Source organism: Camelus ferus, chromosome 29 (genome assembly GCF_009834535.1).
Source record: "Camelus ferus isolate YT-003-E chromosome 29, BCGSAC_Cfer_1.0, whole genome shotgun sequence".
In the NCBI taxonomy this organism is placed as follows: domain Eukaryota; kingdom Metazoa; phylum Chordata; class Mammalia; order Artiodactyla; family Camelidae; genus Camelus; species Camelus ferus.
The window spans coordinates 17,129,471-17,148,883 of NC_045724.1; the positions used below are offsets into that span (position 1 = coordinate 17,129,471).

General features: G+C 36.4%; 2 protein-coding genes across 2 annotated transcripts in view; one reads left to right on the forward strand and one right to left on the reverse strand.

Annotated features, from left to right (window-relative positions):
• MCU (mitochondrial calcium uniporter) overlaps positions 1-306 on the reverse strand; it is a 199,182-nt gene extending 198,876 nt beyond the window's left edge. The window contains exon 1 of the mRNA XM_032469877.1: positions 250-306. The gene's annotated coding sequence lies outside the window, so the exon portion shown is untranslated. The remainder of the gene's footprint in view (positions 1-249) is intronic.
• An 18,387-nt stretch (positions 307-18,693) lies between these two features.
• Positions 18,694-19,074, forward strand: LOC102517616 (60S ribosomal protein L37a). Its single transcript, XM_014556305.2, has one exon. The coding sequence runs from the start codon at positions 18,699-18,701 to the stop codon at positions 19,014-19,016; it is 318 nt and encodes a 105-aa protein (XP_014411791.2). The 5' UTR covers positions 18,694-18,698; the 3' UTR covers positions 19,017-19,074.
• The last annotated feature ends 339 nt before the right edge of the window (positions 19,075-19,413 follow it).

Below are 19,413 nucleotides of genomic sequence, written 5' to 3' on the forward strand. Positions count from 1 at the left end.
TCACTTGTTCTTAGCTTTTAAGAGTGGCTGTGAGATATTAAGTAAATCATATCAGCAGAAGTAGAATCAGGAAGTAAAAGGAGGAAGAGGTCAATCATAGTTCATGGTTTATTAATATTTTTTCTCCTACCAGCAGTAATACTATAGCTTTAGTTTGCTTTTTTTTTTATAGTGCAAAGCAGACATAAATGGAAATAAGAAACCCTAGGCATCCTCAAAGCCAACTGATACTGGGCCTAATTTACCTACCTTGCATCTTGAATACTGTTCTGCACCATGCTGGGAAAGCTGTGGATCCCTTGAATGTTTTCTTTCGATTTCCTACCAGAAAAAATAAAGTCAAAGTTACGTGGCTTTGGATAAAATCATATGATACCCATCAAGAACAATGAAAGGAAGTTTGATTTGGGGAAAGAAGGAGTAGTATCATACTTTCTTGACTTACTTTTAACCCCTGACCTCAGAAAATATCCAGCCCTTAACAAAAAAAACTTTATCTATACTACATTGTTGACAATCAATATCAAACATCAAAATGGTATTGAAATGTTGAAATATCAAAAATGATACTTTTGTATCATCACAGAACTGCTCCCTTTTCTCTGGAGTGACTGTGAATTGTGACTCCAGGTTGATAAAGAAATAAACGTGACAAAAAATGTAAATATTAGAGTTTGTTATTTTAAATGTTTTAAGGGATAAAAATTAGGGACTCTCCAGATAATGCTGCTTGGGGTGTACATGCAGTGTTTTATTTTCTATTATCTAGTGAATGTATTTAAGTGCAAATACTTGCAAAGGACATTTGTTCCTTCAATTAATATTTACCAATTTACCACAATGGGCTAGGTATTGTTCTAGGTTTTAGGATATCTGGAGATCCTTAAAAGGGAAGATGACTCCCTATTTGGCCCTAGAGACACACTTAGCTCAGCTATTCTTAGTGATGGCCTACTAAGTTTGTCTCTTGATGGGGATTTTATGTATTATTAAATCCTGGATTATGTAGTTTCTTTCAGTTCTCTTTCTGTAGTATTGTGCAATTTATGTCTGATAAATAGCAATCTAGATACCAATCTGCTGTTTTTTGAAGAGATGCCACATCTGAAGAAATTCTAGGGAGAACAGAGAAAACAACGAGGAAGAAATTATCAAAGAAATAAATCAAGAAGATTTAACAGAGCTAAAGCACACAGTACTCTGATAAAAAACTTACTGAGTGGCTAGCAGATCAAATAAGAAAAAAGCCCACAGAATGGCACATATGCTCTGGGGAAAAAAGTGAAGATGCTAAGAACTTTCAGAGAAAAACATAACAGATCAAGAATTAAAATTTTATCTTACTTCTTGAGACCAATACTGGAAGCTAGGAGACAGTGGTATAATGTCTCAAAAATCTTCAAGGAAAATTATTTCTAATCTAGAGTTCTACACCTAGTCATGCTATCAGTTAAGCAAGCATACAGCCAGACTAAAGACAATTTCAGACATATAAAATCTCAAAAACTTTGTTACCACCACAAAGAATAAACTTAAAAAAAAAAAAAAAAGGAAATGCTCATTGAAAAAGAGGGAGAAAAGCAAGAAAGAAGACAAAGGATCCAGGTACTAGGCAATCCATCTTAGGAGAGAGATGGAGGGAATTCTCAAATTGATAATGAAGGCAAGTTCATGGATAACAGCTGTACAGGAGACCAACAAAACAAAAGACAGAGATGGGGGTTCCAAGAGGCACAAAAATTGGAAATGACAGCCTTTCTAATGAGTTTGAACATATTAATAAAAATATTCATTCACAACAATATTTATTGAGTGACTACCTTGAGCCACAAATATTACTCTCATAGAGCTTTAATTCTAGCAGAAGGAATAAGATGATAAACATAATCAGTAAATTCTATATTAGAAGGTAATAAAAGTTATGAAAAAAACAAAGCAAAGTAAGAAGGATTAAAATTGCTCTATGTGGAGAGGGGGTAGAGTGTGTATTACAATTTAAAATAGGATGGTGAGGAGAGACCTTATTGACACTTCAGCTAAAACCTGAGAATTGGGCTGGAAAGAACTGGAATTAAGGAGTTAGTCATGTGGCTACCTGGCAGAAGAACTTTCTAGGCAGAGAGAACTGCCAGTAGGGGTGGAGAGATGTGAGAAGGAAAGATGCCAGAGCAGCAGTAGGACATGAGGTCAGAGAGGTTCGTGGTGGGGGATGTGTCATGCACGGCTCTGTAGATCACAGTAATAACTGGCTTTTCTCTGAGGGAAATGGAGATCCATTGTAGGGGTGAAAGGACTGGCTCATACTTTAGAAGGATCACTATTCTGCTATGTGAGAACAGACTATCGGCAGATAAGGGTGGAAATAGGGAGATAATAAGGAGGCAACTGGATTGCCTTATAAAGAAGCAATTATCCTAGTAATTCAAGCAAGAGACGTTGGTAGCATAGACGACAGTGGTGTATCTGTTGAAGGGCTGAAAGAATGATTAGTGATGGACACATAGAAAACTAAGCAAAGTTAAGAAATGAGTCAAGTACTAACTATAGGAAAAACAGAAATGATATAAGAAAGTAAAGGTAATTGTAGTAGTTTACATGACTCAGTTGTGAATAACATTTCTACACTCATAACCATGGAAACACAAAACGTTAATTTAACCAAATATTATTGTATGGTTATATTGGGAGAGTATGTGGTGAGAGTATGGCTAATTTCTTTAACATTCAGAATTCCTATACATTACTTTAAAAAAAATGAGTAGGAAAACATGCAAAAGATACGAACAAACAGTTTAAAGAAAAAAGAAAACGGACAAATGGGTCTTAAACTTATAAAAAGAAGTTTAACTTCCCTCAAAATAAAAGAAAGGAAAGTTAAAACTACATCGAGATGTCACTTTTCACCTAATCAGATTGGCAAAGATCCAGAAGTATGATAACACTCTATGTTGGGGATGATATGACTAAACAGGCATTTTCATACATTCCTGGTGGGAATAAAAATTGGTACAGCCATTTGGCAAAATCTATCAAAGTCAACCCTTCTAAGTTGGACATGGAGATGGGCCACCCAGATATTCTCCCTTAAAGGAAGGTCTTGTTGTCCCAGCTGCTGGAAGATCTGTCAGCAGATCATCTTCAACTGTCAGGCCCTGCATATTTTGCCTCAGCTGCAAAGAGTTGCCTCATCAAAGGTCAGTGCCTTCCTGGGGCACCCCACATCCAGTGGCTGATGTAGGAGAGTGTACAAAGGCCATTTCCACCCCAGGTGGCCCAATTTTGATAGGTCATTCAGCTCCATGCCTTCCCTGTGGGGTTGGCTGAGGCTGCTGGTCACCTTGAAAGCTCAGCTTCTCCTGCTCAATCCCACTTCCTCCTTTTCCCTTCCGCAGCTGTTGAACCCAAGGGCGCTCCTTAATAAACATAATGAACTCTAAATTTCTATCATAGAATCTGCTTCCTGGAAAACCTAACCTGTGAAAATTTTGACCCACAACTCCACTTCTAGGAATTTATTCTGTAGATTACCTACACATAGGCAAAATGATGTATATTCAAGGTTATCATAGCATATTATTTGTAAGGGCAAAAATTAGAAACATTCTAAACGTCTGACTAAATAAACCAAGTGATTCAATAAAGGCATGTTTATACAATGGAATACCACATAGCTACATATAAAACTGAGGAAGACCTTTATATAATGTTAGAAAAGGTATTCAAAGTGTGTGTGGAAAAAAAAAAAAACAAAGTGTGTGTGTGTTTGTATATGCATGAAGGATGTATAAAAACTAATGTCATTTGTTACTCAGAGTAGATTTGGGTGCCTCAGGGACAGAGGTGGAAGGGAGATTTTTTTTTTTTAACACCTTTATTGTGGTATGATTCCTGTACAGTAAACTACACGTATTTCAGATGTACAATTTGATGAATTTTTATAGATATATACACCAATGAAATTGCCACCACAATCAAGGTAGCTAACATTTCCATTACTTCCCAAGAGGTAGGGAGATTTTTCATAGTATACACTTTGCACTTTTTGAATTTTAAACCATGTGAATGTTGCATAATGATTAGAAACAATTTTTACTAGTTGAATTATTTTACTTTTTGACTACTTATAAAAAACTATATATGCACACCTTTGATTAACTAAATATTAATTTAAAAGACTCACCTATTACATAAGAAATAAAAACAAATTATACAGGATGATTCCCATTTTTTAAAAAATTGTACACACATACAGATGGACACATTGATACAAACATGGAAAAAGTCTAGGATATACAAAAACTTAACAGTGGTTATCTTTATGGGTAACATTAGCGTAGAAAAGAGGACCTATTTTTTTTAACTCACAATTGTTTGAATTGAAGGGCGTGCATATTCCTGTAGTTAGAAAGTAATGTTTAAAAATTGTGAGACAAGCTAAAACTAAAAAATAGGAAAAAAAAACCCCTGACTTACCAGTTATTTTAGAGACTTTTGATGATGCTTATAGAAAGCTGAAAGATTAATTTTCTAAAATAACTTAAGGAAACATAAAGTGTACTTTCTTCGCCCTTATTTAACCTTGATTCATCTAAATAATTGTCTCAATTAGTCAATTTCTTAAAACATCTAGAATCAAATTTTAGTAGCAAATATAAGAAAGCTCCTGCAACTGGGATTAGGATTTTTTTTTTTTTTTTGCCTTTTATAAAGTCAGCTGCTTTCTTTCTTATTGGTAGTAAATAATTAACTAAAATTACAAAAGAAAATTACCACCTGACTAATAGTAATAGTAGAATAAAATAAATAAAGAGGTTCATGATAAGTGTTCTAGCCCATTTTGGAATGGAGTCTAAGAAAGAGAGAAATTGGAGAGTTCTTAACTTTTTTCTTTTTAAAAACAATTTAAACTTAGAGAAAAATTTTAAGAACAGAGCAGAGAACTCCTGCATATCACTTATTCATGGTTCACCAACTTCTAACATTTTGCTGCATTTGCATTCTCTCTCTCTAGATATTTTATTTTTTCTGAACCACTTGAGAAAAGATTGCAAACATCATGCCCCTTTACCTCTTCATACACCAGTGTGTATTTACTATGAAAAAAGACATTCCTTGTTGAAAAAAATTCAATTAACTATCAAGTTAAGAAGAAAAAAGAATATCTTTGAACCAAACTAAGGATTATAACCTGGGAAGCAGAGTCTTAGAAAGCTCTGAGAACTGTTCTGCCTTTTAGAAGTCTAAGGCACAGACATACACACTTTCGAGACAAAGGATCATACATCAAAATGACATACTGATATTTTACACAAAACTCAGCAAGGATACATAGTCCAGGTAAGCACCTACAAAGTGAGCAGCAAGTCACCATGACCCCCTACAGAGATGAGAAAGAACACTATTCTTTAAGAAGTTACACTGGTAGTGTCAGAAGAAAGAAAAAAAATTGATCTTTACGGTTGAGCAGGCACTCCCATCTTTGAGGAGCTCTGGTTAATGTGTAATGTAGATGCACCCTGCACGTTAGGGAGGGAGGAGGCCCAAACAAACACATAGAAAGAATTTGATGTTTAATTTTTTCTTGTCCTGCTTCAAAATATAAATTTTATTTCATCACCTTTATGTAACCATCACATAGTTATCAAATGTGGGAGTTACTTTCTTCTAATCTATGTCAATTGTTCCAACAAGTCTTTTACAGCATTTCCCATGCTCTGGTATAAACTGCAGTTTAGATCATGTATCAACTTATGTGCCAAGTCTCTTTAATCCCTTTTAATATGTAACTACTTGTTCCTCAGCATTTTTTTTTTGTCTTTTATGACAGTTATTTAATAGAATGTTCCTCAATATGGGTTTGGTTGATGTTTCCTCATGATTAGATTCAAGTGATGTTATGTCCTTCTCAGGGTATCACACCAGGAGGCACATGGTCACTTATCAAAGTGTTGTCTAGTTTCTCCACAGTATAGTTAATATTTCCCCCTCCTAACAGATAATCTGTAGAGAAATATTCTGAAGATATAAAATTATACTGCTTCTCATAAAACCTTCTCCCCTAGATTTAGAATCCATTGATAATGTTTCCCCAAACCAATCTTTTCTATGATGTTTGGTGAAATGGTGATTTTTCAACTCCATTACTCCCTCTGTGTTTATCAGTGGGCATTCTCTTAAGAGAACAGCTTTTCCTTTTCCCCAGTTTCCCTCTCTCTCTCTCTCATTAGTATAGGCTAATGGAGTACTATTTTATTCAATGGATCATAATTCATTACTGTTTTTATTTTGATACTCCAGTTATCCCAGATTTGGCCAATGAGAGGCCCTCTAAGCTGGCTCCTATTGACTTGCCCCCATTTTATTTTCTGAGCACTTTCTTATTTCTGGCACAATAAGATGTTTCAGGTTGTCTTGTACCTTCCTGCCCTAACCCTGAAATCAGCTGTTCTGCCAAGAAGCTCTGATTCCTTTTCATGGGGAAAGATATTTAGAAATCAAAATCTGGGCAGGGAGTCTTTAATTTTGAAGTTACTTTCAATCATAGAATCAAGAGGAATATATATCAATTTTTATTAATCATCATTTTTATGGCTGATTTAGCTATTTCCCTTTTTTTAACTTTGTGGTCAGAAGGAAGGAAACATTAAGCTTATTTAAAACTTTTTCTTATTTATTTGAATATAATTAATTCTGGCTACAATATTAGCAAAGAACATTCATTGTAACAGCAGCTACGGATCTTAAGTCTCTCAGTAGCTGCTGGAATATAATATATTCTCAAAAGAAATTTGTGATGGAAGATTGCATAGGTTTTGAAATACTATAAGCTAATCTGTAGAATCCTGAAGATAAGTATAATGAAACATGGGACACCTCATTGAATTCATTTTAAAGAAACTGAATCAAAGCTCTATAAAATAACAATTTTGCAGTCAAATGCTTGTTGCTAAAGATGTTTTGCTTCTAACAGTAGTGTATGATGTGTTGCAAACTGCTGTAGCAACATCTCACATTATTACTTTTATGTGATAAAGGCAGATGAACCATAGAATGTTTGAAGTAAGTACATCAATTTCTATTTTAACTAAATGAAACTAAATACATACTCTGTCTCTTGATTAACACAGGTCTTTGAACGATGATGTATTTTTGAAATATTGAAGATGAAATAATGAGCTCATATTTATGTGTGATAGGACTAGGGGCAAAAACCAAATCCATTTCTTTGTTGCATATATTTCTTATTCATTCCCAAATCCATCATTCTATGGGAATACTTGGGTCACTTTTTAAAAATCCAAATTCCTGAGCACCACCCTGGTCCACTTAAACAGCATATCTCTTGATCCAGGAATCTGTGTTTCTAAAATCTCCCCAGATAATTGAGACAGTCGATCATCAAACTGATTTGGGAACTACTGAAAGTGGCAAAAATACATTTATACCAGGATGTAAGCCTCATTTTATATATATATATATATATATATATATATATTGCCCAAGGGCAGGAACTGTGCTTATAAATTTTTATAAGCCCAGCACCTACTCTGAGCCTTGCATATAGTAGACTTTCAATACATGCTTATGAAAAGAATTTTGACTTCAAATTTTATTGGAGTCTTAATATTAGTTTGTGCAGGGAATATAAACTCACTTTAGTTACGTTATGTATTCATGTGACCGCAGCCATCTGACACAGCAGCCTGAAAGACAATATTGGATTGGTGGGCTGAATTTTAATGCAGAATGTAGTTGGGTTTAGTTATGACTCTGAATTCTGCTAACTTATTTTATACTCCTGAAAAATGAAGAAAGAATACTCACATTTATAAGACTGGTCTAGCCTGTAAATTGTCTCTGTATTGTTCTTGTGTCCACGAAATGTTCTGCTTGATAACAAAATGGTTAAAAAAATAGCTAATATTTGTATGGTTTAAACAGCGGTTCTCAAAGTGTGGTTCACTGACTTTGGAGGTTCCTGAAACTCTGGGTGATCCATAAAGACAATTTTTTGCCTAATAGTAATAAACTGTTATTTGCCTTTTATCACTCTCATTCTGAGTGTACAGTGTTTTCCAGAGGCTACAATGATGAGTGATATTGAAACAGATTAATGAAGAAAAGATACGAGAATCATCTGTCTTCTATAAGCTAAACATTAAAGAAATTTATAAGAATGAAAAACTATGCTGCACTTCCACTTAAAAATATAGTTATTATTAAAATATTTATGTCAACTTATTATTTTTAATGACTAAAACATTAAAAATGTTCAGTTTTAATTTCTAACGTAAGTATTTTTAAGTATAACACACATAAACAAAAGTTGTTTGGGGTCTTCAATAATTTTTAAGAGTGTAAAGGGGTCCTGAGACCACAGAGTTTGCGACCAGTGATTTATGTTTTCACACACTAGTTAATAATTAGCTCAACTGGTTATTTAGTTTTACATGGACAAATTTTGACTAAAATCAGGATTGAATTTCACCAATTCTTAAAAACTGATCTTTGTTCAACATTTATGTATGTATAACTCTCTTTTTTCCTTATTCTGAGAAACACTTGCCTCCTAGTGAAGATTCCACGAGCCCCCAGAGTGTTCTCTTGTAACCTATGACATAACGTGAAATTCCCATCATCAGTGTTAGTGGACATGCTGCCTGGGAAGGATACCTGCCCACCAGTAAACTGGGAGGGATGTCTGTTAAGATTTCTCATTTAACAGAGAACAGGCTCCAAATGGGAAGAGACACAGAAAAGGAACATTTTGATAGTTGAGAAGCAGAAAAGGTTTTCCCAACTCCTGTGGCAAGTAGATCGAGAGGACAGGAAATTGAAGAAAACTGCTTAAGTTGTCCTTGGTGTCCTTCAGATCAGGTATACAGCTAGAGCCTCTGCCATGACCTGGGGGTCTTAGCCTGCTTCCCCATCTGCAATTGAATAAAAACAGTCTCCATCTATAGGCTGGTTGTAAACAAACATTGGGTTGCATGTAAAGTGCTAGCGCAGTGTCAGGAATACAATCATTTGTGGTTCTTAGGGTAGTGGGGAGGGACCGTCCTCTGAGAAGAAATGGAGAAAATAGTGGGTTTTGCTTACTTCACAATTTAACCCAGAGATAAGTTTTGTCTGCCTTCTTTTGTTTTCATGGTTGTAGGCTTTCCTCTAGTTCGGCTAAGGAAATTGTTGAAGAAATTTTTATTTAAAAGTTCTCTGGTATCCTAATCAGTATAGTTTCATTCTATTTCTATGGCAGAAGAGAGGATCCTTCTCCAGCCTCACTGCTGAGAGGAACAGCAGAGAAAAAAACGTTACTAGCAGCTTAGGGGCTAAATATTCCAATGATGCTAATTTCCAAAGAGAACACCTGAAAAACCTATACAGTAGAGGAAGCGGCGGGGCGGTCTTTAAATTGGAAAAAGCTTCAGGGTCACTAAATAGGCAAATTTTACCAGAAGCCTAAAATATAAATGCAGTTCGAAAAGAACGAATCCCAACTCACTGTGGTCCAATTTTCTTTTCACTGACTCTTTTTCGCTTCGTCAACACGTAAACAAGTACCAACAAAGTAGCAGCCGGCACGAGAAATCGCTTTAACAGACTCCTGTACGGGCTCTGTGTGTGAGGGGGAACGCCCCAGAAAAAGCCGGAGAGCTTCTGGGCGCCCTCCCACTTTCCCGCCTCAACACTGCGGGGCGGGGCCCGAGGCGGGGGTGGGGCCCGAGGCCCGGGCTGGGCGGGTTGCTTCCCCGGCACCTTTTCCTCCTTGCCCCTCCCACAGGCATTTCGCCACGATCCCGACAGGCCTAGCGGCCACGGGAGTCACATGAGGGTGGGCGGAGGAGTTGGTGGCTTGTCGCCTGTCTCTCCGTCTCTATGGTTTTCAGAAGTGGGCGGCTTTGACTGGGAAGCAGCTGGAACTCCAGCGTGTAGTCAGGTAAGTCCTGGACCCTGAAGGGATTGAGACGACAGCCATTTAGGGAAGACCACGGGGAAAGGTATGCGAACGCTTTGGAGACCTGACCTCTGGGGCCGGCCGTTTGTCAGCTCTGGGATCAGGCGACTTCTCTGGTCGAGCGGGATAGCTGTCTCTCCCTGATGTGCTCAGTTTAGGGGCTTGAGACGAGTCCTTAGTCCTTCCTGCTAATCTTCCTCCTCTTTCCTTCACCTCACCCCGTCTCGTCTCCCTGTCTCGGGAGAACTTCTGCCGAGTTCCCGACCGCAGGTTTCACTTGAGCGTTGACGTCCGTCTTCTCAACGGGCGACCAGGGACATATCCCCTGGGATTTGTGGATGTGGTTGGAAGTAGGTAGGGAGTATACATTTAGATCTCTGATGGGGGAAGTATTAATCATTGAAACGAAAAAAGAAGTGGAAAAATCAGTGGAAGCCTGAAGGAACAAAGTGCAGACTTCTTGGACTGTTCAGTTTTTATCTTTTCCAGTGCCTTACCTGTTTTCATTCTCAGGTTTCTTTCTCACCATGCCATTCTGGCGCGCCATACGATGTTCTGAGAATGAGCCAGGCGTTATTGATTCATTGTGAATGTTGGGAGATGAGTTTTAAACGACCGGTATTTTAAGTTGCGATCTCTGTAATCTTACGGTTTCTTTACCTACTCTTTCAGATGCCTGAAAAGTTTTTAGGTATTTTTAAATATAAGTAGAATAACCATTTTATAGCGAAGTGGCTAGAGTAAAACATTTTATTCTCCTTGTGGTACCTGGAAAGACCTATTTCTATTTTATAAATAGATAAGTGTGTAAGTTTGGGGGCGGTTTCTTGGGTATACCTTTGTTTATGTTGAAGTATTCCTTTGGGTTTGCACTTTGTGCAAGTGATCTTGCCATAGAAAGAAGTCAAATGGTTTAGGGTTGATAACTGTAGGAGAGTTTAGGTTTCATTAAACCATATGACAAATTAATAAAATGTCAGCATCTTGAAACATAGGTGTTGGCTATGACAACCAACCCATTATGTTCCTGGTGTTGAGTAAGGTAGAGCTTGTTAAATATTGTTTTTAGAACCCACTGCCACTTGTTTGTGAGATATTGGCTCTAGCCTCTAGCTACTCTAAGTGTACTGACTGAGGATTATAAAACACAAAGTAGTGCTAACAAAAAGTAAAGATTCAGGAGTGGGTTGTGTGCCTGGAGAGAAAGAGAAAGAGTGATAGAAACTAATAAGAGCAACAGAACAAAAGAGTGCATTGCTATCTAAATTTATAGTCTGTAAAAACATTTACTGTATTCAGTAGACTTTTTACATTCCCGAGTGGTGCATCTTGAGACTGACTTTCCTGTATTTAACAATGGTATGTAATTTCTTCGATAATGCAATATTATGTAAAATAATTATAACTGAAAGATTTAACTGACTCTTTAGATCTTACATTATTCAGAATTATAGGACTAAAGAAATGGATAAAGTTATTACACCTAATTTGGTCACTTTTTAAAATGTTTTTATTTTTATTTTTTGCAAGGGAGGTAATTAGGTTTATTTGTTTATTTGTTTGTTTAATGGAGGTACTGGGGATTGAACCCAGGACCTCGTGCATGCTAAGCACACACTCAACCCCTGAGCTATACCCTCCCCCCTAATTTGGCCACTTTTAATCCTTAGTTTTCCCTCTTGAGCAGGTTTTACAATGGCTACAGCACTAACTAAACGTTTATAATTTTTTCCATATGGAGTAGAGGGTTTTTTTTTTAATATTTCCTTTAAAAGAGTACCAATCTTTTAAAGAAGTTTACTCACAACCCTCCCTCCCCCAAATGAAAATAACTTTATTTTGTACCATGGGAAAAAGTTGATTCTTTTTTAAGTAGATGTTTACTCACTTTGGTAAATTATGAGAAAATTATTAATGCTTTTAAGACATTAAATGTTGATATCTGAGCATATTTGAGAAGGAAACAGGAGTTGTATTTGAAAATGTTTTATATTTCCTGTTATAAAAGTAACATTTGCTTATTTTTGAAAAATGGGAACATTGTAGAAAATATAACACTGAAAGTCAGAATCCTAATTTATCTTTTCCCTTGCCATCAGGTAACCACTGGTTCCTCTTGCATTTTGGGAATCTATGTGGAAAAGTAGAGTCTGGAGTTGAACTCCCTGGGAAAGATAGTACTAATAGCACTAGGCTTACATCCTACAACCTCAGAAACTTCAGAAGAGAGAAAACTTCCCTTTCTCTGTAATTCCAGCAAACTACTGTATGGGAGTCCCATTGGCCTGACTTGGGTATCCCATCCTAGAGGCAATCTCTGTGGCCAGGCAGATGGAATGGTTTATGTGGCTGGGATTGCATCTTGTTCCCACCTTAGAGTGGGGTGAAGGGGGATACAGTTTCAAATCACATTAATTAAGAGGAGGTGACGTATAGTTCCAAAAGGAGAGTTGAGGTGTCATTTCTTAAAGAAGGGAGAAAGACTGCCGGGCAGGCAAAAACAGCAGATGTTTGCTAAAATAATTTTACATGTATTTTTAAAAAATTAATTGCTTTTCAATTAATAGAAATTAATTGTATTTTATGGTTTGCATGTTGATTTTTCCTTTTTAAATGTTTGTTATTTTATTAATTTATAGAACATGAAATTTAAAGTCTTCAAGTGCACCTGTTTGTATCATTGTTAGTTGTATAGTACCCATTCTCTGGAGTATTCAGCTTTTCTAACTTTAAACGTATGGTATATACTTAGCCAGTTTTTTAAAATTGATTATTGGTAAGTATTTTTTTTTTGTACTGTGGGTGAACTTGATTATCTAAATTGCAGTTTATAAACAGTAAATTAAAGTGTTTTAAATATTTAAGTATAAGCGGGGGAGGGTGTAGCTCAAGCAGTAGAGCACATACTTAGCATGCACGAGGTTCTGGGTTCAATCCCTGGCATCTCCTCCAAAAATAAGTAAGTAAACTTAATTACCTCCCCTTGCCAACAAACAAACAAATAAATATTTAAGTATGCATAGTGAATATGATTACTTGCTTGATTCTTTTAATTATTCCATGTTCAAAAATCTGTGTAGAAATTACTTCATTTTAAGCATTGTATAAAAAATGAAAATTGCAGTAAGTGCTGGGTGTTAACTTTAAAACTATAGTTAACATTAATGTCTGGTTTTGTATCTTTACGGTTCTGATGGTTCATTATTTTTTAAGAGAAAATATAATTGAAGCAAGCAACATATTGTTTACTCCACTCTCTTGTTTTCATTTAAAAGATGTTGGCATCTCAATTCAATGGCTGTTTGAACTTTAATTGCTGACAGCTGTGGCATAGGTTTTAGTCTGTATTCTGAAACCCAACTCTATCACTTCCTGATGTTGAGCAAGTTACTTAATCTCTCTGAACTTGAGTTTATTTCATTTGCAAATGGAAGTGATAATACCTATCTCATAGGGGTTTTGTGAGGATTTATTAATGTATGCCAAGTGCCTGGGTATAGTATAGTAGGTTCTCATTAAATGTAATTGCTAATAATAACAGTAACAAAAAATAATGTCTAAAAGAATTTATTTTCCCAATTTCAGAATATTTGGCCCCAGAGAGGCTAAAATATATACATGTCTGAGGAATGAACTAGATTGTTCTTTATTCAGTTTGTCTTGATTTCATTAGGTTTTAAAATTCCATGTTGCATATATAGCAATAAACTAGAAAACTTTGTTTAAGTGACATAATTGTTAGTGGACTACCCAAGTATTTGAAGATTGCTTAATCCAAATATGATAACTGTCAGGCTCGGGGAATGTATTGAGTGAATTTTACACAGACTCTGAGCTTGGTAAAGCTCAGAAAGTGGAAGATAGCCTGTTCCTTCATTATACAAGAGGAGCTAGGTGTTGAGTACCTTGAAAGTTCAGATGAGAATATATGGTGACTTTAGGTAATAGGGAGAAATGGTAAAAATGAATTTGTTTTTATTTTTAAGGGTAAGTTCAGGGTAATACTCCTACAGAGAAGTAATACTTTGAGAACATGATGGGCTGGACACCTGCAGATGGAAGAGATAACAGTTTAGAATGTTGCTTGAAAAACCATGAAAGGCAACTGTGGAATTGAACAACTGTGAGAAGTGATTGACATTAGATATAATTAATGATCTGGCATTGGGAAGTTAAATACTGCGGCATTGGGAGGAGAAGTGTTTTTAGCTCTGTTAATGAGAAAATAAACAACTAGAACTAGATAACCTTTTTTTCCCCTAAACTGACAGAGTAATCAGGGGTTTTTTTGTTTTGTTTTTGTTTTTGCAAACTGTAAATATTCCTAGCCAACTTAAGCCAAGCTTAAGGTAGGGTTTACTATGAGAGAAATGAAACTTTAGTGTAATCTTTGAGAGATGTATCCTCATCATTCATGTCAGTTGTGCAAATAATATTCCATTTCTCTTCAAAGTGATTTAATGTTGGTCATTTAAAAGTTAAAGTGCCTGTCTTAATAAACCTTGCTTATTCTGAGTTGGACAGTTATTGCTGTCTATTTATAAGCTCTACTTACAATTTAGATTTTGCTTTTTAAAGTTTGTTCATTGGGATATTGGAATTAAACCAACAAGTTAATTTTTTTCTTTTTTAAAAAATAAGCATCAGTACTTTGACTGCTTCTATCCTAGTAGAATTAAGTGAGCATTCTATATAACATGGCACATAAAGGGCATTAGACTCTATCTCTAATATCTCTTTATGTCTCTACCTTCTGTTCCTATTCTTTCCCCTGCGTTCTAGTCATGGTGAACTACTTTTTGCTCCCCCTGCAAGCCATGCCTTTCTGTGTCTTTATGCCTTTGTGTAGGCTGTTTGTTGCACTTAGAATGCCTCTTCACCATCCTGCCATCTTTCAACTGGTGAGTTACTGTTCATCTGCAGATTAATGAGTTGTTCTTCAATCTGTAAATTTCCTTCTACCCTCAGGCAGTTATTTCTTTGGTGGTTCCCATAGTAATAATTTTTGTCTTTTAAAAATACTCTTTTTATTTTGTGGAGCAATTGTGTGTATTTTCTAGGAGACTAAGTGATTTTTAATGTCAGAAACAAGGCTTATTCCTCATCATATCCTGAGTACTCAACAGAGTGCCTGTCATATACAAGTTCAGAACATGTTTGGTGAAGAAATTAGCAAATAAGGTATTTTATCTGCCTTAAAAATCAGAGTAGAAAAAGGGTATAATCCAATAGATTGTCTACACTGTAACCTTTATCAGTCATGCATTTAGAGAACTTACTTGGGCATATCTAAAAAATTCCATCCACACATTCTACCATACATCAACTAATATATTTTCTCTCTCTGATATGTGCCTACACACTGGTGAGAGAGAGAAAACATATTCCATTCATCAAGGAGCTCACACTCTGATGGTGGAGACAAACAGTTGAATTGATAATTAAGTTTAAGATAATTAAAATTAAAAATTCAGTTTATTCGAAACAAATGGGACCTAATGAAACTTACAAGCTTCTGCACAGCAACGGAAACCAGAAGTAAAACAAAAAGACAACCTATGGAATGGGAGAAAATTTTCGCAGATGAAACTGACAAAGGCTTAATCTCCAGAATATGTAAGCAGCTCATACAACTTAATAAGAAACAACCAAATAACCCAATCCAAAAATGGGCAAAAGACCTCAACAAGCAATTCTCCAAGGAAGACATACAAATGATCATAGGCACATGAAAAAATGCTCAATATCACTAATTATCAGAGAAATGCAAATCAAAAGTACAATGAGGTATCACCTCACACCAGTCAGAATGGCCATCATTCAAAAGTCCACAAATGACAAATGCTGGAGAGGCTGTGGAGAAAGGGGAACCCTCCTACACTGCTGGTGGGAATGCAGTTTGGTGCAGCCACTGTGGAAAACAGTATGGAGATTCCTCAAAAGACTAGAAATAGACATACCATATGACCCAGGAATCCCACTCCTGGGCTTATATCCAGAAGGAACCCTACTTCAGGATGACACCTGCACCCCAGTGTTCATAGCAGCACTATTTACAATAGCCAAGACATGGAGACAGCCTAAATGTCCATCAACAGATGACTGGATAAAGAAGATGTGGTATATTTATACAATGGAATACTACTCAGCCATAAAAACTGACAACATAATGCCATTTGCAGCAACATGGATGGCCCTGGAGAATGTCATTCTAAATGAAGTAAGCCAGAAAGAGAAAGAAAAATACCATATGAGATCGCTCATATGTGGAATCTAAAAACAACAACAACAACAACAACAAAAAGCATAAATACAAAACAGAAACAGACTCATAGACATAGAATACAAACTTGTGGTTGCCAAGGGGGCAGAGGGTGGGAAGGGATAGACGGGATTTCAAAATTGTAGAATAGATAAACAAGATTATACTGTATAGCACAGGGAAATATACACAAGATCTTACGGTAGCTCACAGAGAAAAAAATGTGACAATGAATACATGTATGTTCATGTATGACTGAAAAATTATGCTGAACACGAATTTGACACAACATTGTAAAATGATTATAAATCAATAAAAATGTTAAAAAATAAATTAAAAACAAAACAAAACAAAAAATTCAGTTTATTCGTTTCACTGGAGACATTTCAAGTGCTCAATAACCATGTATGGCTAGTGGTTACTGTATGGAACAGTGCAGATATGAAACACTTCTATCATTACAGCATACCCTACTTGACAGAGCTGTTGTGGAACATTGTAAATACACTTGAATCTATATCCTGTAGTTTCAGATGATAGTTAATTTTCGTTTCAATTATGTTCCTTCCTTGTTCAAATAAAAATGACTTTTAGATTTTGAAACTGTATTTTTAACAATGAACAGGTAGATTCTATTGTAATATATGTCAAATAAAGCAGCATTTAAATTAAGTACTTTCAGAATTTGATTTTCAACTTAAGCATTGATGTCACCTGACTTTCTGTCCTAATAATTCCTGAGATAGTAATGAAGCATAATGATTAAGAACAATGTCTTTGGGATCAGAGAGACCTGCTCCTGCCATCCCCTGGCTAAGACCTTAGGCAAATTTGTTAAAAGCTTTGAGTTTTGGTGTCGTCCTCAGTAAAATAGGAGTAGTAATAATACTTACCTCAGGATTATTAATAGATTAAATAAGGTAATGGATATCAAGCATTTAGCATGATAGCCCTCATAGAGTAGTATTCATTAAATGCTGGCATTAAAGAGAATTTGAACAGCCTGTTGTTTAAAAGAAGACACTTTTTTAGAAAGTTGGGGAAATTGGAATATGGACTGGATATTAGATGATACCAAGGAATTTTTGTTAAATTTGTTAAGTGTAATACTGACACATTTATGTGAAAAGGAAGTCCGTACGTTTGGAGAGACATACTAAACTATTTATGGGTGAGATTATACAAAGTCTGAGAGTTGCTTTAAAATAATTCATGAAGACAAAGAGGAATTAAAAAGGACAAAAAAATTGATTTTAACTTCCATTTCTGGTGAGGAAAGACTATATCAGGGATCATATTTACCCGCCTGCCTGAAGCAGCTAAAAGGGGAGACAAAATATACCAAACAGTTGTTTGCTGGATTTTGGACATTGTGCAGCAAAGGAGAGTGAGCCCTGAGAGATGGGATGGGAAACAGATGAGGTGAGCTGTATGATAGTTCTGGCTTGCTACCTGGTGAATGTCCCAGCTGCAGAGCAGGGAGGGGGACCCAGGCAGAGCACAGTGATCTTCCTGAATTGAGAGAGTCTAGGGACACCAAGGCAGCTGGAGTTTGCTGTGCAGAATACTATAGTGAGAGAGCTGAAAGGGAGAACCCTCAAGTATTCAGCTGAGAACTGATCTTGTGTATGTGTGAGGAAACTACCCGAGGCTAGGAAAAGAACCACCTGAAAAGATAAGAGCAAACACAGGCAAGAAGAGTGTTTTTCCTGCTAGCCAGAGTAGAATACTTTTTAACAGGTCATCAAGTAGGGTACAGTAGTCCTTTCCTATCTGTGGGGGATACATCCAAAGACCCCCTGTGGATGGTACCAAACCCTGTATTTACTAACTGGTCAGTAGCATATAAAGCATGGACATGCTGGACAAAGGAATGATTCACATGGGGGGACATGTGGGGCAGGGAAAGGGACATGGAGCTGGACAGGGTGAGATTTCATCCAGCTACTCAGAACAGCACACAATTTAAAACCTATGAATTGCTTGTATCTGGAATTTTGCATTTAGTATTCTTGGTTCAAGGTTGACTGTGGGTAACTGAAACCACAGAAAGCCAAACCACAGATAAATGGAGACTGCTGTATTCAGATGGGTTTTGCCTTAGTAGAGGGTTGAATTAGCCTTAAACTAAACACTGCTCTGGCCAAGACTGAAAAACTTAAAAGCAAGACCTGAAAAGGTCAAACTATTTCCAAGTAACTTTATCATGTCCCAGAACTAAGCTCAAGAATAGATTCAGGAATACAAGAATATCTAGCACCCAAAAAGGTAAAATTCACAGTATCTGGCATCCAGTCAAAAATTACTAGGCATGCAAAGGAGCAGGAAAATCTGGCTCACAATGACAAGAAAACCAAAACTGAAACAGAAGTGATACTGGTAATAGAATTAGTGGAGAGAGCTGTTAAAACATTTTTTTATAACTGTATTCCACATGCTCAAAAGAAACTAGAAGAGAGATTGAATGTGTTAAATAGAAACATGGAAGAGCTCTCTGGGTTCAGACTTATTTGCGCCTACATGGCCAAACGCACCAAGAAGGTCGGAATCGTCGGTAAATATGGGACCTGTTATGGTGCCTCCCTCCAGAAAATGGTGAAGAAAATTGTAATCAGCCAGCACGCCAAGTACACTTGCTCCTTCTGCAGCAAAACTAAGATGAAGAGACGAGCCGTGGGCATCTGGCACTGTGGTTCCTGCATGAAAACGGTAGCTGGTGGTGCCTGGACCTACAACACCACTTCTGCCATCACATTGAAGTCTGCCATCAGAAGACTGAAGGAATTGAAGGACCATTAGAAGCACCACCATTTGAAACATTGCTAGCCTATAATAAATGGGTTAATTTATGTAACAACAACAACAAAAAAGAAACATGGAAGATACTAAAAAAGACCCAAATTGAACCTCCAGAGATAGAAACAACAGTCTCTGGGATGAAAGATGTTATTAATGGCAGATTAGACATGGAAGGAGAAAACTTCAGCCAAGGCTCATGAAGTGTATACAAAATTATCTCTGAAGAGTTCTTGCTAAGAGTACTTAATTTGACTCTGTCAGACTTTTAGCTGTATCTTCCAGTTTACAGGAAATAAAGGAGCTAGAGAAATATTCAAACCATGCTACAAGGAAGCAGGTTAATACGGAATTTGAGAAATGTTGCAATGCAGATGTCCGGTTCTCTTACAAAATTAGG